The sequence below is a fragment of the Leptosomus discolor genome, chromosome 8 (genome assembly GCF_034619465.1).
Source record: "Leptosomus discolor isolate bLepDis1 chromosome 8, bLepDis1.hap2, whole genome shotgun sequence".
Taxonomy (NCBI): Eukaryota; Metazoa; Chordata; class Aves; order Leptosomiformes; family Leptosomidae; genus Leptosomus; species Leptosomus discolor.
Window position 1 is genome coordinate 5,353,165 of NC_141398.1, and position 24,667 is coordinate 5,377,831.

Genomic DNA, 24,667 nt, shown 5'->3' on the forward strand with positions numbered 1-24,667 from the left:
TTAAGCCTGGAAAAGTCATGATTAGAATAGTGTCTTGAAAGAGTGTAACTGGAGCAAGATTATGGTTACTGAGGTGAGAAGGAAAAGAAAAGGTTTTACGAGCTTCATCAAGACATAGACAGTCAGGAATGTCCATGCTTAAATTCCATCCAAGTCGAAGGTGACCTGAGATAACAGGCTAGGAGACATAAAAGTAAATCTAACAAATAATTTGGATTCCTCCTGTATTTTTGTGTGGGTAAAGGAAAGTTTTCAGAAATTACCTGTAATCAATTAAGTACTGACTATGGTTATTCTAAAGAATGAATGTAAATAAAAGTAGAATACATTTGTTGTTTATTCTAGCTGAATTTATTTTTGAGACATTCACCTCATTTATTTATTTACTGTTGCTGTCCCTGCAAAAGTTTCTCTCTCTCCCAGTTAGTGGTTTCAATCTCTAAAGTTCGACTATCATTTTAATTCCCAATGATATTTTGGAACATAAAAGACAACACCGAAGTAGAGCAACAGTCTTGGGCAACTGGCTTACGGCTAATTTCCATGCCTCATCTGTGTCTCTCATGTGTAGTAGTACCTCAGGGTTAATGAACAACCATGTGTAAGATGTAACTATCTGTGGCCTTAGGAACCAGGATCTTCCTGGTGTATCTTTTTAAAGAAACAAGACTTTCCTCATCCTTACTGTAGTCTGGAAAAATGCCTCTGCAGTCTTGTCAGCTTAGAAAAAACACCAACCAAACAAAGGGAAAACCCATCAATTTACAGAAGATGAGAAACGGCCAAATTGCAGGCATTCACTAGCCGGGGTTTACCTGGTGTCAGTCCTTTCTTGACTATGCTGTGAAAGTTTTGATTTGATGACAATAAAACGTAAATTAAAAATATCCAATCTAGATAACAAATTTAAAACAAAAACTTCTACTGTAATCCTCATATTTTAAGTGTTTTTCAGGTAATGTATTATTTTGTGTTCTTATTTTGCAAAGTTGGCTATCTGACTGAAATGTTCTTGTTTTTATTTATAATCTTTTGAAGACCTCCTTAGGATGATTTACTGTCTTCTCTGCTTTATTCGTCAGGCCAGAACTGCTAAAGAGGATACAACAATGCATTTCCCTCAAAGAACAGTACCAAACATCCTTTCAGAGAATTAGGGAGGAGCTAAAGGAAAATCCAAGTGACAGGCAATTTGATTTCAGGTAAATAATTGGCTCTAATATGGAATTGTATTAATTTATACATTATATCTGCTGGATAGCAGAAAAACTAAATACTCGGTTAAAATGTAGTGTAATATAATCAGAACATGAGGTTTGAGTTTTTTTATTCAAGAATAAACCACTGTCAGGTTTTTTGCCAGTCACTTACTGATTTAGCAAATGTCCAGGGAGCCTTCAGGGGAATTTATGCATGTGTTAATTTAATACATATGTTTATATATGGTCTGAAATCCCAACAAAGTTGAGTCATGAATGTAAGTGAAAAGACTCCAGGGGAATTTAAGCAGCTTTGGGCTGGGTTGTCTATCACAGTTCCAAGGGGAGTTTTACCTGTATTGGCACTTAAAACATGGGGCATTTCTTAGTATTGTACACTTTAGTCTGCTGCAAATGTCTCATTTAAAAGAGTAACTCCTGTGAAATATGGTAAAGGCTTTTAATTGACATATATAAGGATTAAGCATTTTCTGGTTTCTATCCATTACTTTAAAATGGTTTTTACTTGATTTGTGATTATTACAGCATAGATTTTCTATGTGAAACTTGGTAGTGGTTCTGGTAGAATATATGTGGGTTAAACAGACAAAAATCTATTACAAATAGATTTGCATAACAATCCTGTTGCTTTTTATTACTAGTGAAAACTATATATTTGGAAAATTTGATACATTCTGTAAACGTCTGGAGAAGATTTCAGATATGAGCAATATTATGGAAAGCCTTTTAGAGCTCCAGTGTATAAAAATAGAAGGTATTGAAGAGATCAGTAATCATTACCGGAGCATTGCTACAAACACCAAATCCAAACAGTATGATGTTCTGGATCACAGAAAAAAAGAGGTACAATCATTCAGCCCTTGTCTGACAGTCACTCTCTTTAGTTTTATGCTTTTCACTGGAGTTATGCAAAGAAGATTAAAATTTATAACAACGTAGGTAGTATTTTTCTGTAATAATAATACTTTCATCTCTTGTAATACCATTTGAAGTGTTTGGGTAAATTTGACTTCTATTTCAAATGTTTTTGTTAATTTTTGATAAGGTTTTATGTGATAAGTAATGCTACAAGCAACTCTTACTGAGCTTTTTTTGAGGTGCATGGATTTTGAACTGCAGACTGAAAACTACTTCAGGCACGTTTATCTTGTTGCAAGAGTTACTCAGTGTTACTGAAAATACTTAGTGGATTAGTAAAGGCGGTATTAATGTAAAGGCAGCAAAGGCACTTAGATGAACATTATAGAGGGAGAAGGGAAGATTATGGGATTTCCTCTGCTCGTCCTTGTTCCTCTGTGCTGCTTTGTGTTCATGAAGATGAGGCTTTAATCTTACAACCTAACACTTATGTTTTGTTTGCTTTGCTTAGAATGTAAATGCCTTTGTTACTGGTTGTCCCTCTTCTCTTTAATTCAGTGCTGAACACATGTACTGGGCAGATAAAGCAAATTCCCCAAAAACTTCGGGGAAAGAATTTTGAATGAAACGAAAGCAACACTACAGATGATTTTTTTTTTTCCCATTTGCCCTTTTCTAGTTTGAAAAAGATTACTTTGAATTTAAAAACCAAATTGCAGCATTGTACGAGTCGATACAAGAACTTGTGGATTCCTGGTTTGAGAAGACCGTGACTGTAAGTAATTTTACAAATGCAAACCCCCTGGCCTGGAGCTCAGAAGGGCTGAGTACCCACAGCTCCTACTGAACTCCAGTGTTCTGTACTCTGCTGGTGGCTGCCTGAGATGATGTAGGAGGACATCAAGCCTACTATAAGTGTTCTAAGAGTTTCTTGCAAAAGTGCTGGAAAATAATGTTCATTGTTTCTTGGTGCCAGTTTTATGTTCCATCTTTTCTTACTGTTTTTATAGCCCTGTTTTCCTGAAGATTATTTTCTTTCTTCATCCTGGTGTTCCCCATGCGTCCTGTTGCATTTCTGAGTTATTCCGGTTGGACTGGCAGGAGTAATGAAATGATTTCTGCCGTCTGTTACTGTAATGTCAGTACTGTTCATTGGTTCAGGCCCTGATCAAGACATGAGATGTTAATGAAGCGTCAGTAAAGGAGTAGGTGTTCTACCACAACTGTTCGCAGAAAAAAAGAGTGATGATTTGAGAGTCCTCCCAAAATTAAATATTCCATTATACCAGAATGGTAACAGTTTCTTGGTTCATACTACGGTAAATATATTCTATATGCAATGAAATACAGGAGTACAATTCCCTAATTTGCCTGGATGGACTTTTTCTGCGTTTCTTAGAAAACAACTTACAAACTTACATAACTTGTATTCAAAATTTAAAAATGCAGTTTATGAACAATGGCTTTCTGAACTATTAACATCTTCTGCAGTAAGTGCTTCATCCTCCTTTTTAGACTGAACAGATGCTGGGACTTCTGATGAAGCTTGAACGAATAGGAGAAACTCATATTGATCTCAAAGAGAAGTACACTGTTGTCCTTCAGCAGTACAGCCAAGACTTAGAGTTGGTTCGAAACTTCTACCAGAAGCAAAAAGAAAATCCACCTATACCACGGAATATACCACCAGTAAGAATTAAATAAATGGGAGAGAAAAAAGGCTTTGCTTCTTGACTGTTTTTAAGTTATGGAAATAAAACCTCTTATCTTCTGTGTTCTAGGTAACAGGGAAGATTATGTGGGCTCAGCAGTTATACAGAAAAATTGACCAGCCAATGACATTCCTTAAAAAGAAAACCACCCTTTTGAAGGTTGGAAATTAACAGAGGAGGATTTATACTAAGCTTTCAAGCGTGTTGTAGACACCTGATTTATTTTATACTCCTAAGCTCATTTTTCTAGCAACTTGTATTCAAGCTCATGCAACAGGATAGGTGTTAGGATTTGAATTCCTTTTTGAAGCATTATTTTTCTGCAGCTGAAGACAGTTACTTCCCATGAGACATTAAGCTGAAGACTTAGGCCAGTGCTTTTGTCTCTTCTGGGATTTAACCCATGTTAATCGTGATAGCAGCACTGTTGGCTGTGTACCTAGGCTTAGAGCTTTCTCTCTTCTATGCTGTGTAATGAAGAGGACCAAGATATTTACCCTCAAACACTAGCCACACTTCATGAAAGAATGTAATTATTATAGCTTTCTCAGTGGGACATCAGTTCCTTGTATAGGTCATAGTATAGACTTTGTTTTATGGGAAAGACTGGGAGGAAAAATCAGGAAAAGAGTTATGTTATTTAAAGCAGTTAAATACTTCTTAATAATTGAGTTCCTAAATATAATTCTATTTTTTTTTTTGTCTTACCTTATCTCTAAAGTAGCATAACGTAAAGCTTTCTGTTTGCTTTCTTTTCCTAATGGTGGTGAGGAAGAGCCTAGTGGAGGAGGTTTCTACTATGTTCGACTCATTGAATTGATTAAATGGTGTTTGCTTTTTTTTTTTTTTTCCTCTCAAATTACAGACACTGGAAATGAAAAAGATTGTTAAAAGCTACAACAAAATGGCTGCAGTTCTTTTAGAATTTGAACTTATTTATCTTAGAGCCTGGTGCAGGTTTGCTGACCAGGCTAGAAATGCTCTGTGTGCATCCTTACTCGTCAGACACCCAGAAACCAAGGTAAATATGATTTATTGTATGTATTGCTGTTGCATTGTTTAATATTACATATGCTACTTCAGTCATATCATGGATAGACAAGCACAGCATTAAAATAATCTTAATAGGGTTAAAAAAATGAATTCTTTGAATTACTGTATTTTTTTCCTTTTTCTGTGTCCTTATGGTTCTGACTTCATCATGTTTCTTCCTTGTAAGGCTCCTGCCTCATTCAGGGCATAAAAGAGGCAGTACCCAGCACATACATATCTATTATTGACTTACATGCGTCTTTTTAGATACTGTTTCATGTTTTATTTTCTATGTTAACCAAAATTTTAGTCAAGGAAGGGATTTTTAATTAGATCGTGGTCTTTTCTGTAGTGCTCAGTATCAGTGTGTTGAGTGTATTGCAATCATTCATTAATTTCCTTTCAAATCTGCTTGCTGAGACAGGAAATCTTACCATTCTTACTTCACAGATTATTTTTTCTCTTGTAGTGCAGAGAAATCATGGTTAAAAGGTGGCATTTTTTGAACTAATGATTCCATAATGGACAACTAGAACCTAGGTTTCAAATTTATTTAGCATTTTAGTAGCATTTAATGCTCCCCGAAAGTCTACAGAGATTAACCTTCACAACATTTCTCCTAGTCTACTGGTGGAGAAACAGATGAAAAGGCAAATCAGTGTAAGATATTGGTTGATTAATACTTTGGAAAATCCAGATGTTTGTAGAGGAGGACGAAGATTTATGTAGAAACATGGGTATCCATTTAAAAAATCTTCCCTAGTCATTTACATCTTGTTATATGTTCCAGTTATATCACACTACATGTAACCACCAAACTACTGCCTTATTTTCTGTTTCTTTTTTTTCCCCCTGTACTGCTACATGAAGGAATTACTTGTAAACTTGGACCCAGTGGTCCTGGAAGTACTTTACGAAAAAAAATACCTGAAAAAAATGCATTTTGAAGTTCCAGATGTTGTCCTTGGCTTGTGTGCAGATGAAGAACAGATTAAAAGACATCAAGTGGAGTGAGTGAAAACTTTTTGGATTTGATTCTCATCTGCAAATGGGAATCCCCGTCTGCTGCATATGCTTTTGATTTGTTGTAATTTTTCTCTTTGATGGAGTTTAATTGAAATTTAATTGCTTTCCCCTGCATTTCCATAGTCATACTGTTAACATGCAGTTGCTCCTATCTCCACAAAGATCTCATTAGTAGAAAATGCCTCCATGCTTTTGTTCTGTTCCTGCGACAGCTGCTCTGTAAGTGGAGCTCCTAGGGACTGCTAAGGTATCTGTGCACGATAACATAGGGATTACACTCCAAAATATTACAGTTAACATCAAAAGCTTTTTTCTGTTAGAAAAACAAGCTGGAATTTACCACTTGATTAAGGCACAACCCAAACATTTGTATAGGTAATACATCACCTAAGTTATAATATGCTCTCTCATGGTGAATATCTGAAATAACTTTTATTGATTTTGAATAATTTCTTTCTGCTTCTTGTAACAGTCAAATTCTGTGCTGGAAGACTTCTTTTCATTTTCAGGGATGTTGGTTATTAGTTCTTTAACTCTCTAAGCAAGGATGATATGTCTTTAAAAACTCATCCTTTGTGAGAATTGTTCTTTAGATAGTTTTTAAATAGAAGGGATAAAGTTCAAAGTATTTCATAAACACTTGAATTCAACCTCTCCTTTTTTCTGTTGTTAAAGCTTTCAGTCTTTCACTCTTATAATATGACATTTTTCATTAATTATCTATGGAATGTTTGGGGACAAACTAACCTAAAGTTTCTAACGTGCAAGGCAAACTCTGTGTGCTACAGTCCTCTAAAAAGCAACGGTCCCAACTTTTGCCATCCAAGAGAAACAAAAAAGTCCAAAAAATGTTTGCAATAAAAAATAAATCCAAACTTACTCTTAAAAAGACTTCAGACTGAATCCCCAAGCAAAGAAGGAATATTCAGAGACCGTAGACTTTTGCTTAAGCGATGCTGGAAAACCAGTTCCGGGTATATTGCGAACGGGTTATCTCAGTATACGTTTTGTAACACTGATGTTTAAATTCATGGTTTTAATCTGGCACAGCACACAGCTATTACTTTGTTTGCAGCAGTTCTTGTAAGGAACCCATTATGTTCCTGACTTCTGAGTTGCGTTCGCTTCTAATTCTTGTTTATGCAGCTTCATTGTGTAGCTCCATTTTCATGGAACTATATTGGTAAGTCTTGATTCAGAATTTGGCCTCTTTTTCTTGGGGATTTGGTGTCCTAAGTGGTTTGGATCTAGCTTTTCTTATAAGCAGTGCCATTTCGTGGCATGTCTTGTGAAATAGGAAGAAGGGAACAAAAATGCCGTGTTTTCACTTTCCTGGGTTCTTAATTGTAATTAATTTTTCTTGGAAGAAAGGTTCTTTAAATTGATCACAGTCACTTTACTGGAGTTACTTGTTTCCCTAGTCTGGTTCAGCTGTTAGTGGGGAGAAGGAGGCTTAGTTTGAACTAGGAAGAGCTGGGAAGAGTTCTTATTTTTAACATGGGGTCAGAACTCGCAGATCATATCAACAGAGAACATGTCCAAACTTCCGTGTGTTTCAAATATCTGAATTAAGAACATTCTTAACATGATCACATCTTGCAGACTCCAGAATCTATTGATTGATTACAAAGAGCGTCTGAATGGGATTCCTGTTTTGCTGAAACCACTGATGAAACCATTCATAGGACAAGTTGAGGATGCCCTTACTCCGGGTCTGAGGCAGCTGTCATGGACTTCTTTGAACATCAATAAATGTACGTAGTAGGAGAAGAAGTGGTGAACTGTTGATGCTGTTGGGTTGTACTGGCCAGATAACTACTTGTCGGTTTTAGGAAGAGTACTCCATCTATATGAGGGAAAAACATGCTAGGTACCTCCCTCCTGATTATGGAAGTGAGTCAGATATGAGTAAGGTGGAAATGGTGTCCTGCTGTACGCTGTGGTGATCAAGCCAGGGCTGTTTGACAGCTGTCTTTGAACAGCCCTTGTTAAGTCGTTTGCTTTACCAGGCATATCCTTTTTTTCCCCTCCCTGGTGATGACCCTTTACCATTCTTGTGTCCTCCCACATAAACAACCCACTCATTTTCACTCTTGTGATAAAGTGGAAGCAAAATCACTGCAGAATCACAGTTTCTTGAAATTTGTCAGTATTTTTTAATCCTACTTAACATTATTGGTCACTGTATTGAAGTGAGTTGGTGAGGAGTGCAGTGAGAGAATGAGTATTCTGGTGCTAAAATAATGTAAACCCATGACTGTTTTCTTTCTTTCTTTTTTTTTTTTTTTCCTTGAGAAAGAGGCTTTCTGGCTCCTCACTATTGGAAAATAATTAGTCTTATAAAAGGATTGGTTTTGCTTACCCCCACCTTTGTCAATTGAGGCATTCTAAATTCAGTTGCTGAGAGTATGTTGAAGTCACTAAATTAGTTAATTTACAGTGGTGTAACTGAGTAAATGGTTTGTCACGTGTGACTGCTATCTATGCTGCTGTACTGATGGGAGAGCCTGTGGAGCCTTGGCTTTTGAGCTTTTTTTGCAAACTTCCATAGGTAACATTGCATCATGTTGTTATGTCTTCTGCTACAGTTGCATTTTTTGAATTGCGTGTATTTTCATTCACTGAGCCTAAGCTGGTACATCAGACTTTTAAAATTATCATGCATTTTTACTTCTTTTTCCCCTGTCAGTATCTCTCTGATCTTTTCCCAAGTAAGTGACCACATAATGAAAAAGCTAAGAGCTCTTCTCATGCCTGCATTCTGTTTTTATTTCTCTGTGAACAAACGTGCTTGTGGACTGACTTCTTCACTTTAGGTGGATATTGATAGCTTGACTGCTGCAAGAGTGTGAGATGATAGAACAGACGTGGGGTGCTTTAATATTGTCTCTTGTCTTTTCTATAGAAAAATCTTCATAACTTATGCTGAACATCCTAAAATGACATGTCTAAATTCAAGATTGAAATTAGTGAGACATATATAGTATTTGGAAATTTCTGGTCAAATTCTAAATTTTTCTGAGAAAACTTGGTTTTAATCCCTGATTATGCATTGAGATTTTTCCACACTATCAGTAAAATACAACCATATCCCTATCAAATAGAGCATAAAATTGATTAACTGTTATAAAAGTGTCATTTAAGTGGACATATGTAAAACCAGCAGCCAGACTTTTATGTTGCAGTTCTGTGAGAAAACAGTAGCTCATGCTTGGAAATCAGTTTTGAGTTGAGGTAGACCGATGTTAGGTTTTCACTTTTCTTCTTCAAAATGAAAAGCAGTGAGATGAACAGGAACAGATGCAGCCTAAATCTGAATGTGAAATGGGGCATGGGTTTGTGCAGCTGCTCATTTGTGACTGTGCCGTGTGGCCCTGACCAGTGCTTAAGGCAGGGCTGGCCACCTTTTAGCTTTGCTTGACCTTTGCCTGACCAGAGAACAAAAAACAATCACAAGTGGGTTTTCGTGTTTGTTTTATAGCTCTAAAATGAATTTTTGTGTTTGGTTTGCATCATAAGGAAGGTCTTTGCAACGTTATTTGTTTATTTGTTCATTTAGATACTCTCTGTGCTATGTTAAGCATGTGAGTAGCTGTAATTCAGATTTTAGTGGTTCTTTGGATCAGCATTTGCTCTGATAGAAACCGGCCTTCCTTACAAGGTAGAGGTTATGCAGCAGGAGGCTGCCTCCTGTTTACTGCTGCTGCAGCCGGAATAGAATCGCCCCTAAAAAGGAATGCTTTTCTTGAGCATGTGCATCATACCTTTTTGAGGATGTGCAATGTCTGGAGTGCCCAAACTGTATGTTGGACACTTGCAAATTAGCCGTTGGTTCAGTGTGTACAGAATAGCTCTGACCTGCCAGCGATGTGCTGAACTCACTATGCATGAGCTTAATGTCTTAAATGCCTTATTTCCATCTGATATGTAGAAGTATGTGCACCCTGAGAAAAGGTCAAAAAATGGATTTAGGACTAACTAATTTATCTATTAAACAAAAGCTAAGGAACCGGTTGGATTATTTGTCTGGTTTAGTTGATAAAAAAGACAAGCTCCATCATTAACTTCCTAATAGGAATAAATGATATTTTCAGCTTAAAGCATCAGCAGTCGGACGCCACTGTCACACTGCTGTGTCTTAGATATCATAGTGATTTCTTTCTGCACACAGTAAGAATTAGTATTGGTGATTCAGATGATACTGCCTGGTGATAACAATTACAAAGACAGAGGTTGTCAGGTGATATATTTATTGCTTTTCTGCAATGAAAGTATGAAGGACTGGGAAAGAATTTATCCACTCTCTTCAGGAACAGTCATTTTTACCTAGTTTAATAAACACATCTGTTAAAGTACTCGGTTTATCTCTTTCCAAAGCGAGTTAGGTCAAACGCATGAAAGAAGACATCTAGTGGCTTAACCAGTATGTAATCTTGACTGGAGGAATTTTAGCCATTTATTTTTAAGTTAATTCCAATGGTAAAAGTACTGAATTTCCCTGTGGTTTTACGTAGAAGGACCAAAGTAATTTTTGGACAGTTGTATCCTTTCTGTTTTCCACTGTATTTTGTTGATCCCTTTCATTACAATGTTCTTTGATTAAAAAAAAAGAAGAGATATTTTGAAGGCTATTGTACTATTTGTTGTAAAAAGGTTTCATTTAAAGACTGCAAAGCAGAGTAAGTCCATCATGTTCTGGGCCTTAATTGCCTATTTCATGGCCATTAAATCCTCATTTTATTGTAATACCTGGGGGAGGGGTGGGGTAAGATGAGATTTAAGGGTTCTGTATTTTGCATGATTTGTTTTCAATTTCTTTTCCTTGCTTAGTTATTGAGAATGTTTATAGTACCCTGAGGGAGTTGGACTACGTAGTCAAAGAAGCGGCTGATACCCTGGAATGCAGAATTGAAAGAATTCTGGAGGATATGTCCAACACTGCTCTGATAATTTTGCCAGAAGATGAACCTATAGATGTGCTTTCTTTCCTGGAACAGACAGAAAAGCTTGCTATCTCTACTGCTCACAAACTGTCTCAGTAGGTTTATTCACTGCATAGATTTGAAGGCCATATTGGGAGGAATTATTTATATATTACTTTTTTATGCATAATGAGTTTACTTTTAAAATTTTATTTTTAACAGAGTACTAGTCTAAAGCGAAATGATAGTCTCAGAATGCAGGGAGAAACTCCCAAGTATCTTGAATACAGCAGATGTAAGATTGCATCTGTAATCTTTAGCATTTGGTAGTTTTCTTCTTATGGCATTCTAATCAGTAGCAAGAAAAATGAAGATGGATAAGGCTTGAAATCTCGTCCCCATGTTAATTGCTTGATTCTTCATGCGAACTACCTAATATAAGACTTCCCATTCTCCCAGTGCTGCAAATTTTTTGGCCTGTGCTTATTTTCCAGATTATAGCAGAATAGTTGCTCAGTTCTTTTTCAAAAAGATGTCTGTGCTCACTGTGCAAAATGAGATACCTTCTGCTTATTTTTTTGTTTTTATTTTGCTAATTCTGATTTCACAGATTATCTCACTGTATCATCATGGTAAGCCTGTTTTAATAACTGTAGCTGGAAAATAACTTATTTTTCTTTAATTGTTATGAAGTCCAGTTGAATCAGATGTAACAGAGTCTGACAAATGGGTTTCTTGATAGTCTGCATATCTTAATGTCTTACATTCTCTATGCCTGAGCAGTAGGAGCAAACCGAAAGTGTAAGGGTATTTCCCTGCATGTACAATTCTTCACAGTGCAGTGGGACTGGGGGTGTGTGCCTGGAAAACAGCAAAGGGTATTGCTTGTGTTTGATTCCCTGTGGGTGACTGTAAGGTTGGTTTTTTTTTAGACAGAGCCAGCAAGTGGAATGCTCCGTGTATGAACTGGTAGATATGTTTAAGCACAGGCTGAAAGCAGATTCTGGGAGATCTCTGGAGGTAAGAAGACCTCTACAGAGTAAAAAGTAACGTTTTATAACCTAGTCAGATACTTGATGTTTCACTTACATGCTGGATAATATGGTTGTTTTCCTAAGAATTTCCCTTTAACTCTTCAGGAGTCGTACACCTGTGGGCATCTCGACATGAAACAGAAAACACGCTGCCAAGAGTGCCTGTCCTGTAGTTACTATAATCTGATGGGACAGCTTTGTCAGAGGAATACTGACTCTTTGGTCAGATGTGAGTCTGTCTTTTTTGGATATTTTTAGGTTTTTAATATAATTTTAAGATTATTTTCCCAAGCTTATTGTGGTAAAAAATATAACCTCACTTAAATATTATATTTATTTAGGCATGAAGATTTCTCTAGAGACCTTAAGACATCGATTGCGTGTTGTTGACTCTAGGTATCGGATGATCAAGTTTGTAGAGACACAGAGGGTTCCTTTGTTCAAAGCTGAAGTTCAACTGGCTATTCCAAATGTTGTCTTGAGACCAAGTCTTGAAGATATTCAGGTAACAAAGCAATTGCACATCTCAGTGATTTATGGTAAAACATTTATAAATGTATTGTTTAGAAGCAACACGTGCGAGTTGAATCTGGTATAAGAAATAAAAGGAAGGGAAAAAAGATTAAAAGTCGCTTGAGTTCATGACATCGTTGTGTGCTAAAGACATGAAGCCACCAATCAGGTTTGTTATGCAGACCAGTGGAAGGAACTGTTTTCCTAAAAAGCTCGATAATTCGTGTTCACAGCCCCCTACTTAGAGGTAAACATGTCAAAATGAATGCAAAAATAAAACCAAATACCATTGATGCAGCCCAATTTGACTTCCTGGTCTCCTTAACCCTTTCAGAGTGTAAAATGATGTTATCGGTTTAAAATATCATTCGTAAATTAACATTCTGCAGTAGTGAATTGTAAAGAAAAATATTATCATCCTGAAGCCCTGAACTGTGGAAAAATTTGAACACTCGTTTAAACTTAAACGAATTCAGCAAAATTCTTACACATGTGCTTACAGTCTCCTATGGTGTCTGAAATTATTCACAAAGTATTAGTTGTTTATGGTGTTGATTTGTGGACTTTTCATTTAGCATTGTCACTGTCAGAATGAGTAGTTGAATTCTTTCTCAGATTTCATTTGCAGACTGCATAGTGGTGTCAGAAATCAGACCACAAAGCGTAATTTAAAAATAATAGGTAGAAGTTATATAATAATTTGTATAGCTGCCTGTATAGATTATAGACTATACCATCACAACTTCAGACAAATGTATTCAGGCATTCTGATGTGCATGTGAAAGTTATTATTATTAATAATAATAAATAACTAAGTTTATAACCAGTTTAAGGGGAAATAGTACTCTAATATGATCCCCAGTGATTCATGATTACTGTTCATAAAACTCTCTCATGTTCTTGATGGAAAACCACACAAATGTAGAAGGACCGTGATAAAGCTTTGTGGAGTACTCTCCCTTTACAACATGTGTTTTGGGTGATCCTACTTCATGCTTATCCTGTACAGGTAGAGGCATAATTTTTCTGTTTTGGTATTGTCTGGAGGATCCCTTTTTTCTTTTTTTCTTTTCCGCCCTCTTATGTGTCATAAGCGCCCTGTGTGCTCAAGGTGAATGTTTTGGGTTTTTTTCAGAGTGCTGTAAACAAAGCTGTAAATATCATATTATCAATAGCCAAAGATATCCCCCTGTGGAAATTTGCTTACTTACATCATAAACAGCGGCAGGTGAGTATTTTATTTTAATTCTTTTAAAAATGTAATATTTTGGTTAACATTTCTTAATCTTGTAAGAATATGTTCTGTACCAGTACTTTGACTTGTAATCTGCTGGACCTTCCGGTTAAGTTAAAGCCTAAATACAATATAAAAATTTTAACTGTGTTGTTAAAATGAGCACTAAAACCTTGGGAAGGTCTGAGGTATAGGTAGAAACTGAAATTTGTTGAAGTACAGAAATGCACAGTAATGACAATCAAATTCCCTGAATTCTCTCCTCTGGCAATGAAATGCAGATCTAAGTAGATTAGATCTGTGCTGAAAAGTGTCTTTGTGAAAATATCTTCCTATTTTGTTGATCTGACGTGAAAACCAGATCATCTTATTTGAATGAAAAAGCCCCATTCAAGACCTGAAAATAAATAATAATAAAAAAACAAACTAGGAGAGAGTGGGTTGAATGCAGTTTCCTCAAACAGAATAGGTTGCTTATTTCCAAGCAGCCAACCCTCCACTGCCTCCAGGGGTTTTTTTTTGGCAAAGAATGGGTATGGGTTGTAATTCTACCCTGACGAAAGCAGAAAGACCTGAGCAGTTGTGTAGGAGCAGGAAACATCGCGGTTGTACTTGTATATGACATATATTTGACAGATATCATTCAAAGACAATTAATACAGAGCTCCACGTGGCAATTTTTTATAAAATCAGCTTTAACACTAGAACTATAGCTCTGTAAAAATCCAAACTAAGAACAGGGAGTCTCCTTGTGGATGCTTTCTCTGCATTTTCTGTCTGTTCTGAGAAGTACTTGTGTGTGCATTATTGGGGATTCCATAATGTAAAAAAAAAAAAAAAAAGAAACTACTCGACATATGTTTTTTCTTTTTTAATTTATGCCAGATCGAGCAAGCTGTTGCTGTAGAGCGAGGTGATGAGAACAAACTCACCAGGATGGTGGCGCTGAAACCTTTAGACAAGCAGATCATTGAGCATAAGGATGTAAACAAAGTGGTGATCCAACTAAATAAGATTATTTTATCTCTTAAAACGGAAGCATCGGACCTTCTGAACAGCTTTTCTGAATTTTCAGGCATCTGGAACAAGGTTAAATACATGTTTAATAAAATATGTTGCTCTATTGGGAAATCTTCTAAATAAACTGTGCTCACTCAGGAGGAAGCGTTGGTTTCATGGTAGACTCGGTATACCTGTAATGCCTCCTCTGTCTGCTCTTGTATTGACCAGAACTTACCGTTCTTTAACCAACTAAACCATCTAAGGAAGAAAGCAGAAGGACAAAAGAGAATGTTGGAGCATAAACAAGCTTATGCTCTTACATGCCTCTGCATCTTTCCCACAGCATCTTGTCTGCATAGGTTATAAAAAGGAATAATTTAGCAGAATCTCTGAGAAATTGCAGAGTACAAAACTACTCCTGGATATTAAACTGACTAGTTCTTCTTCAGTAATCACTGCTGAAAGTAGCTTTTCTATTTCTTCACAAAAACACACTAAATCTAGGAAATCTTTCCAGTAATAAGGGTTCCAAAGCAGAAGTGAATCTGGGCTGATGGACTCGTCTTCATTAGGAGGTGGGTCCAGTCACAGAAATGGTGAAGCTCTGAGGAGTGTTTTAGCAGGAGATATTTCATGAAATAAAACCTTGTGCACATTCTGACTAGGGAAATTTAACTCTGCCTGGATGGACAACTACTGGCCTTACCTATCAAAGGTGCTTTAGTCAGGCCAAGAAACAAGCAATGAAACCAGGAGAAATCTTGTCTTTGTAACTGCTCGTTATTTTTAACTTCCCCTTTCTAAACCAGCTCATAGGTGACCCCACAGCTGAGTCTTTTGTAGTTAGAGCTCAGGCTAAGAGAGGGCATTTTCACCTCTTCATGGCTTCTGGGGTTCCAAATCTTAATACTTAGGTAGCTCAGGTTTTGGAGATATTGTTTGAGCCAACCACATGTTGATGGTGAGTCATTTCACCCAGACAAGACACAATCAGACTGGATGAGTTGTTAGCATGATAATGTTTCCTTTTGACTAAAATATTTTAAAATAGTCAATTAATCTGCTCCTTAACCTTAAAATTTCTCAGGAGTTGGCACTGTTTCCATTGTAGATTTTGTTGTAATATTTGGATGGATAAGGGATATCCTGATCTGTGTCAGTTTTTGAATTACAGATAGATTTCAAGTGCATTAGAGTGCTGTACAAAGAGTATGAGTCAGGAAAAGCAGTTCAAGTGAAATAATTTGATCTTAATGTTTATCTCTTAATCTCTTTTAGAAGAGGGAACATTTGTGTTTGCACAGTACATCAGACAGCTGAGTCCCCTGCAGGTTATTGTGATACCAATGCTAAATAATAATTAAAATAAACTTCTTTTATATAGGATCCAGAGGAAAAAGTGAGGGAATTTATAGATACTAAACCAACAATGGCTGAATTCCAATCTCAAATCAGATACTTTTCTGTAAGTATTATATCTTTAATAAAAATGAACTGTTCAGAGAAATTGTAATGAAATTAAAAGCTGAGCACTTGTGTTTGTCTTAGCAATTAGAAATGCAAATCAGAGAACTGCCAAATCACTGTGTGCTGGAATCGGTGGATATTGCGACAGACTCATTGAAAATAGCTTTAATTCAGGAATGCCGCTCCAGACAAAGAACTTTTGGATTAGCTTTGAATAAAAAGTCTGCCACAGACATGGATGAAATTTATTCGTTCATTGAAAATGTTAGCAAGAGGTTAAGCAGACCTATCCATGACCTTGATGATGTACGGGGAGCAATGGAAGCATTAAAGGAAGTTCGAGAGAATGAGATTAAAATTGACATGACAGTTGGACCTATAGAAGAATCTTATTCTGTGCTTCATAAATACAATCTGCTCTTTCAAGATGGAAATACAGAAAGAGTGGATGGATTGGCATATGCCTGGAAGAACCTAAACACACAGGTATCATAGCCATGTTCTCAAATCATATATATAGCAAAGTAGTTGTCAGCCTTTTTAATGTTGAAATGCTAGAACAGAACTATTTTCTTACTTAAAACTCTGTGCTTTTTTTCCCTGCCTCTTTTATGCCTGTTTTTTGTCTTTGTCTGCCTGTAGGCAATGCAAGTTGAGGACTTGCTGCTGAAGGTACAGCCGGACATGAAAACAGATTTACTGAGTGGTGTTCAAAAATTCCAGATTGATACTGCAGAATTTTACAAAGATTATGATGAAAAGTAGGTGACCTGTGATGCAATACAGTTATGCTTCATTAGTGATCGTTCAAAGATGGTGTATCTAAAGGGCTTCAGCAAATAAACCCAGCACAGCCTCAATGTATATATGACAACTGAAAAAAAGGCCTAATTTCATAATAATATAAGATGGGCAGATACTCTTACTGTTACAGATTCATTCGCATAATTTCAACGCTGGAGTTGGTGAAATTCCAGAAGAGTTAATAGGTTGGGGGAGAAAAAAAAAAAATCAGATTCTCAATCCAGATCCAAATTTAAAGTTTTATTAATATTAAGTATATAAGTAGTGGCTTGGATATGAGTGGAGATCCTGGTTCTGGGTGTTTCTAAATTCACTGAGACTAACTCAGTTCTTACTTCTAAGCTTACTTTGGCTTTTCTTTAATTTAAGTTGTGGGGGTTTTGTGCTTCATTGGACACTTCTACATTAGCCACAAAGAAGGAAAAAGATCATAAGATTTTGGCTTGTGATCCATTCTGGTTCTAGGATGATACACGCACAGCGTGTGTTCTTTAGCAGCGAAGCTGGCATCAGCAGCTGACCCTAGGCATGCACTGCACACCTATAGCTCGTGGGCAGCATAAAGCAGCTTGATGTACAGCCTCTTCAGGCTGCCTTGCTGTTAGGAACTGAATTCAGTGCACTCATAGAGCACATGCTCCTGGAGGACCTTGGAGAAGATACACCCTTCTCCAAGGGCAGGTGCTTTTGCATTGGTGTTTTGCACAAAGGTGGTCCAAAGGGTAACGACGTGCTTGGCTTCAACCTTCGCTTCCCCAGGAGTGAAACTTCTTGAGGGCACACTAGCAGGGTATCTGAGCGCAAGCTTCAAGACTCCAGCTGTAGACACAGGGTGAATTTGCACCTGAAAGGAACCTGCTAGAGCACCAAGTTGCTGATGTGGATGCGTGCATAGTGCTGCCTGCAGTTCTGCTGTCGGACTTGTCTGGAGGAATTCATGGAAACACCCTGTGGCTGCTACCAGTTGTAGGGACCCTGAGAGCATCCTCCCACCTGGAGGTTCAGCTATCTGGGCTCAGGGCTGACTTAGAGCATCTGAGGGCTTCCCCCTTCCTTCTGCGACAGAGCAGTCCCACGCAGCTCTGCTGGGAGGCCTCAGCAAGGCTGACACCCTTTCCTGTGGCACCTGCTTTTAAGCTGAGGCTTCACTGCTTGGCCCCCTGACCCGACCTACAGCTCCATCTCTGTCACAGCCATGCCTGTGCCTGGCCATGGACCCTACTGAGCTGAACCTGGAATCCCAACGCGCAGACCCCCTTCTCACCCTGAGCTCTGAACAGCCTGGTAACCACTGGACGGTGTCTCATCCTGGTTACCTTCACCAGACCACCTTGCTGACTGCTGACTCGCCTTTCCTGCTTGACCTTGGCCCTGTGTCTTTATTGTGGAGTTGTGTAAAGATCTAGACTCTCGTCTGAACCTGACTATCAACCCCAGGCCTGCCCTACTCTCCTTGCTCAGGTACTATGGGACCAGGCCCTGGCTGCCTCTGCTGACCACGTTACTGCTTTCGTCTCCTGGTTCCATTTTCCTTGCCAAGCAGCCAGCCTGCACAGCCCCTGTGCCCGTATTTCTTCCTAGAAATAACCATGGCACAACAGAAGATGACATGCTTACAGTTCCCATCCCAAAATATTATGATGAAACCAAGGAGTCCCAGGTGAGAGACCTGGGGATTACACACCACTGCTCCAGCTGACACATACTCATTAGGGCAAAATCATATTTTTTTCTGTTATTTTTTCCGGGTGCTTTATTACAGTTCTAGTACCAGCTACCACAGTTTTCACCCCTGAATTATATACCTGCTGTCTTTCCCTTTTGAAGAATATAAATGCAAATAATAATTTAAAATGCATTTTACAGAAGAAATGGAGTATAATGAAGACAAAACATTCGTAAATCTTTTTAGCTGTTTGTAATATGTATGGTAACCCAGATTAATTTATTATTAGAAAATAAATTGGGTTTTCATGGACTACTCAATATGTAATGTTGGGACACTGAATATACTTTGCATTTTCTCTTTTAGTGTCTTTTGTGAAAATTTCTAGAAAAAATGTTAGGAAAGGTTAAAGACTGTTCAATAAGTAAGGGCTGGGTTCTGTTGTGCTGCTTTGTGAAACCCGTACAGTTGATACTTGCACTGAATTTGTTTTGTTTTTTACAGGGGCCCCAGTGAGGAGAATGTTCCTCCCCATGAAGCAAGTGACAGATTACAAATCTTTCAAGCCAAATTTGATGAACTGTGGAGGAAGTATATCTCTCTTTCTGGTGGGGAAGAATTATTTGGTCTTCCTATCACAGGTAGTTTCTCAGGGGATATGAATACCTGGCCCTAGGCTATTAAATTTTTCTTGTGGGTCCTGCTAAATGCATTCAGTGCTGGATTCATTGTAGAAAAAATCCTTGCAGTAAATTATTATTGTCTTTCCTATGAAAAGCAGCTGTGTGAAACTGGCTCGCAGTCTGCACGTACGTAAACTTCAGGTGGAAGAATATTGCCCTGTTCCGTGTATCTCAGGGTCCAGCTGCTTAGCTCTCTTGCTTTTTCTGTTCAGAGCTAAGCACATCTTCTGTCTGTATTCTTCCGTGTCCAAATTTGGGAAACATGTTGCCAAAGTACTCAAGTTGTCTCTGCTCCAGATATATAATGAATTCCCTTGGGCTGTGCAACTGATCTGTTGGGATATTTCCTTATGTCTCCTAGTCAGACACACTTCAAGTTTGGAAGACCATGGTGTGAATTAAAGTTACAGCAGAGTGTATGATAAGCACTTTAATTTGTACATACTAAATCAGTATATTTTCCTGTCTGAAGACATACACAATAATCACGATATATTGAACTTGAAATTCCCAAAGAGAAAATAAACAAAACAGTTACATTAAGGAGGTCCATTTTAGATACTTTTAATTGTCTGACATATTTTGTATTTTTACTTTGAAGGCACCCCCCATGTCCCCAACCTCTGCCTTTTAGGTAAATATTGCAAATTGAGATAGGGGATATTTTAGTTCTTGTCTAAAACTATAGTGTGTTCCTTTGCCATTTCAGCTACTTTTTCAACATTATCTCCCTCACAGAGATAGGTGCAGCACCTCCTTTATAAGATTAAATCTGCTGTTATAGAAGAATATTTACAAAAAATCAGTAATCTAAACAATTACTTTGTGTCAAACTCTGTTCTTGCATAATGTAACTGGAAAAGTTTGTCTTACTAGACAGTATCTAAAAGACTGCAAGTCTGATTTCATACACTTACGTTCATGAATACAGTTGTACCTAATTAACATTCACAAATTTCTTATTTTAAAATTTGAAACAGAGTATCCTGAACTGCACAAAATTAAACGTGAGCTTTCATTGCTTCAGAAACTTTACAGTCTTTATAATTCAGTTACCGCTAATATCGACGGATACAATGAAATGCTTTGGAATGATTTAAATATTGAAAAAATTAACAGTGAACTTCTGGATTTTCAAAACAAGTAAGTTATTGTTTGTTGAGGTGCATGCAATTTTTATTTCTCAGCACTCTGTTGATTGTGAAAATTGCTCTGAGGGGCAAAAATCTGTTGGTTTATTTCAAGCTCAATCTGCTCAGCACAGACTGTGGTGCAGTATGGAGCTAGTGCGTGACCTTGCTGAGCTCAGTCTGCGAGTCACTTTAGGCTTGCTGGGGTATACCGACATGATAGGTTGGAGCTTATTTAATGAATAAAGTGCATAAACCTGTGGCAAAGGGATTATAAGTATAAATAACCTTCATAGCTGATCTTCTCATATTACCTTCTCAGTGATTTAGTTTACAGCTAAATTAATTGTTAGTCTGTGAGGTTACACAGAATTTTGAATTACTGTCTACTTCTGCTCATTTGTGTGGATTGAAATTGTTATTTCAAGAAGGGTAGGTAGCCACGCTAAATTCTGAGGGGATATTTATGAGGTTTGAGGGGAAGAATGTTTTCCACATTACATGCAAAATAACTTTTAGGTGAAACTGTGCTTTGCTGAAGTCAGAGGAATTTTTCTACTGTGTTGGTAAAGTTGAACCTTTGGTTTTTCAACAGCCACGGCTGGGTCTGCAAGACTTCCCTGACCCAGCTTGTTAGTTCTTTCAGGGGGAGGGGCTCATGAACCAATAGGATTTGGATTGTTTCCCCTTTGCCAGCTTTCTTTGAATTCTGATTCCTGGCACCGGAGTATGGACAGAATTGCTAGAAAAGGGAATTTTGTTACATGCAAAAGTGGAGAGTCCATATGCAGGTCCTAAGTATTCTGTGCATCCATTCCTTTAGAGCAGTTATTTGTACCAGTCTGTTTTACTCTTAATGGGAACTAGAGAATATACGTGAGAACCAAATCACATGCAAAAGTTTGAAAGTAAATCTGCAGTATTTTTATCCTGTGCGTATCTATTGGAAAAAAGATTTTTCTTCTTTTATTAATTTTGTATAAGCATTTTCTTCACCTCTTTACACAGTGGCTCTGATCCCTTTCTCAGTGAGTTCTGCTGAGACAAGTTCATACTCAATGTAAAGAGCTTTCTCTTCTGTGGAGCCTCTCTTCTGGAACAGCCAGTGTGTGTGTCTCTCTGCTTCACCAGTAGTTCTGGTCAAGTTTTGATTTTGGATTCCTTGATGTGACCTCAGAGAGACTTCACTTACATTTTGATATTATTCAAGAGATTGAGATCAAATCTTTATTTTTCATCTCATCCCAAATCTTTGGAAAGCATAGGAAAAGTTACTTGTGCTCAGGCTTTTTAGTCACATGGTATTTTGAGTGCGTCACCATTTTGGCAGGGTCCCTTTCTGTACACACTGAAGGACTGGGCTGAAGATTTTCTTCTTTATTTGGAAAAACTGAATGAACTGTCTTCAAGTCATTAATTTGAAAAAAAAATCATATTTCTTTTGTTAATAATAATAGTGAAAATAAATGTATGTGAGATATATATACTTCTGCATTTGGATAGTATCTGTAAGCTTTGGTCTCATTTCAGTAGAATTCTGGAATCATAATAATAATTTTTTCTATAGTTAATTATATTTTGCATGTTGTTAGGACTCTATGCTTCCTTCTCCTGGAACTCTGAAGGAAGCCATTGCGTGACAACAGTTTTGCCAGTTACATGTTTCTCTTTTTACTTCACGTGTGACTTTTTTTTTCTTTCTTCTCAAGGGTTGAACTATATTTGGAGCAAGGTAACCACCAATAGGCAGTACATACTTTTTTGTAACAGAAGTCTAACCCAGTACTATCCTTCCTTTGGCAGGCTTGCTAGCATCATTGCATCAAGCCATTATCTTTAAAGGTGGAGAATTTTAAACAGTGTACAGGGGGGACCTGCAGAAATAACTGAAATAGTATGCTGTGTTATGAAAGGAGCAGGAATACTGGAAGTGCAATTAGTGTTTCAGCGTAATTGTAGAGATATGCAAATTTTTTTTTGCTGTAATGTTCTTTTTGGCTACCCCTTTTAAAATTAATAATATAACAGAAAACCTAGAATCATGAAACGAAGAATCACAAAAATAACTGTAGGTGAGAACAAGTCCATATAAAATGAGATATAAGGGATAAATATTTAGAGAAAATGCATGCGGTAGAGAGCGTTACAGAAGTTTAGAGTAACAGCTAATAAGAATTTTGTCTCTATGTTTTACTATAATATAGTATAAAGAGCATGTCCAGTAAATTCAAGAAGGAAATTTAAACTTGATCAATGGAGTAGTTTTTTAGCATAGTGTGTAACTCATGGAACTTGCTGTTAGAAGATGTTACTGAGACCAAGACAAAGAAAAAAGTTATCTTTATAAAAAACCTATCAGTTTTCACTGCCAGGATAAGAGATCCCATTTACCGTTGCCAGCCTCAGACAAAGTTTTTAAGAATGTTGCTTCTTGTGCCTCAGCACAGAAGTAGCCAGGAGCTGCCTCTTAAAGCCTTACAGATACCTGGCAGGGTATAATTTTCCATTCTGCAGTGCTTTTCTCTGGCATATTTAATACTGTCTATTGTTGGATCCAAGATGAAAGACTCCAGTGATTATTGTAGTGCCATGACAGTCTGCATATGTTCATCTACCTCTTACCAACAAGCAGTGAAGAATTCACCCATGCTCCAGCACTGTGTGACAGATCTGTCTGATTTTAAGCTGTGAAAAATGGAGAATTTCTTTGAGGGATCTTTTTATTATGGGTTGGTTTTATGCAGCTTTTCGTTTCTGCCATTGAGCTGTAAGAGAACTGCTGTCAGTCTTTGGGCCGTAGCTTTGGCAGATGAAAATTGGCATGACTTGTTAGAAGCAAGTGGAGCTGTGACGACTCACAGTACATGAGGTTCTTCATTTTCAAATTTTTTTCATTTTGAAATTGTGCATAAAGGAAGATTTATCTTTAAATATCTTTTGTACAAACTAGGTATAAAATAGGACTTGTTTGATTGAAACAGAAGTATTTTTCTGTTTGCAAGCAGGTCAGTTTTAGTTTAGGCTGTACTTTATTTTGCTTGAAAAAATGTGTTGTTTAATCCTTTTCCCCCTTTACAAAATTGGGCACATTTCCAAAGTTTTAACAAAGCAATGACCCTGCAAAAGCTTAAGTTCAGACATGAGTTTGCCCATGAAATTAGCCTCCTTTAATTCAAACTGAAATAGAAACCAAACCATTCTAGTGTGATTTTTCTAGTGTGATTAGCAGCGTTTCATGCCTGCAGTCAGAAACAATCAGCTATATATTATGTTGCCAGCTTGCAATGGGATTTTTATTTACAGTCTACTGGTCTATTGGTTGAAAAATAAAAATATAGTGTACTATTAAATGGTGGATTGAGATTCTTAAGAATAAAATATTTCTTCTTTTTTGTGCTTTTTAAAGAATCCGTAAGTTGCCGAAAGCGTTGAAGGAAAGGCAAGCTTTTCAAGACCTAAAAAAGAAAATTGATGACTTTGCAGGGAGCTGTCCGTTGCTTGAAATGATGGCAAACAAAGTACGTTCAGTGTATTAATTTGGAGATAAGATTCACTTGAAAAACTCTATGGAAGACTATGTTGTATGACTGTAAGATGCTTTCCATAATTCTTTTTTATAGCTAAAAGCAGCAATATTTATGGCAAAAATCTAGTTAGGCTTAGTTGCAGAAAAGTAAAACAAAAGGTTCATAATGTGATTAGAACTGTTAATGCTTTCAATGGAATGGAAATCAAGGCTCTTCTATTTGTTTAACAGATGCAGTGTGGAAGTATGTGATCATTGTAGTGCTCAAAATAATACCATTTTAAAAAATCTTCCCTAATTCCTATGGACTTTTCTAGGCGATGATGTCACGACACTGGGAAAGAATTGCACAAGTAACGGGACATCACTTTGATGCTGATTCTGAGAATTTCTCTTTGAAAAACATAATGGATGCCCCTTTATTAAAATATAAAGAAGATATTGAGGTACATGGACTTTTCTGTTTGTTTTTAATGAATAATTTGTGATCTGGGGCTCTGTGCTTTTGAAATCCTCTTTCTAGTCGGCTTTGTAACATTAAAAAAATTGGCTTTAATTGGAGAAATCTTTTGAAGAATTGAGTTTGGTAGCTGGTGTTAGCAGTGATGGTTGGTTTATTCCCTTTTTGTTCTGGGGAAAGGTTAAATGGATAGATGACGGTATTACACTAATTCTTCCATAAAAGAAATTCTGTTGTTTTAAGAGTAGTGTGATCCTGTCATGCTTCTGTATTAGGGTCTGCCTAGTTGTGAATTTTTTGTTCCTTTTAAATGTTTTATCAAGAGAAAAAATAGATGATGTAAGTCTGATCCTGCTACTCAAAATCCTTGGAACACAG

General features: G+C 37.1%; 1 protein-coding gene across 1 annotated transcript in view; it reads left to right on the top strand.

Annotated features, from left to right (window-relative positions):
* The window catches only part of LOC104343039 (dynein axonemal heavy chain 5), a 158,343-nt gene that overhangs the window by 18,241 nt on the left and 115,435 nt on the right, over nt 1–24,667 (top strand). The window contains exons 13-33 of the mRNA XM_086468857.1: nt 1,083–1,202; nt 1,862–2,063; nt 2,758–2,853; nt 3,594–3,767; nt 3,860–3,949; nt 4,656–4,811; nt 5,693–5,832; nt 7,451–7,602; nt 10,679–10,886; nt 11,703–11,790; nt 11,910–12,033; nt 12,146–12,309; nt 13,453–13,545; nt 14,437–14,640; nt 15,938–16,018; nt 16,102–16,506; nt 16,663–16,781; nt 18,995–19,131; nt 20,154–20,316; nt 23,710–23,821; nt 24,147–24,275. Of these exons, the coding sequence (XP_086324983.1) occupies nt 1,083–1,202; nt 1,862–2,063; nt 2,758–2,853; nt 3,594–3,767; nt 3,860–3,949; nt 4,656–4,811; nt 5,693–5,832; nt 7,451–7,602; nt 10,679–10,886; nt 11,703–11,790; nt 11,910–12,033; nt 12,146–12,309; nt 13,453–13,545; nt 14,437–14,640; nt 15,938–16,018; nt 16,102–16,506; nt 16,663–16,781; nt 18,995–19,131; nt 20,154–20,316; nt 23,710–23,821; nt 24,147–24,275 (3,157 nt within the window). The remainder of the gene's footprint in view (nt 1–1,082; nt 1,203–1,861; nt 2,064–2,757; nt 2,854–3,593; nt 3,768–3,859; nt 3,950–4,655; nt 4,812–5,692; nt 5,833–7,450; nt 7,603–10,678; nt 10,887–11,702; nt 11,791–11,909; nt 12,034–12,145; nt 12,310–13,452; nt 13,546–14,436; nt 14,641–15,937; nt 16,019–16,101; nt 16,507–16,662; nt 16,782–18,994; nt 19,132–20,153; nt 20,317–23,709; nt 23,822–24,146; nt 24,276–24,667) is intronic.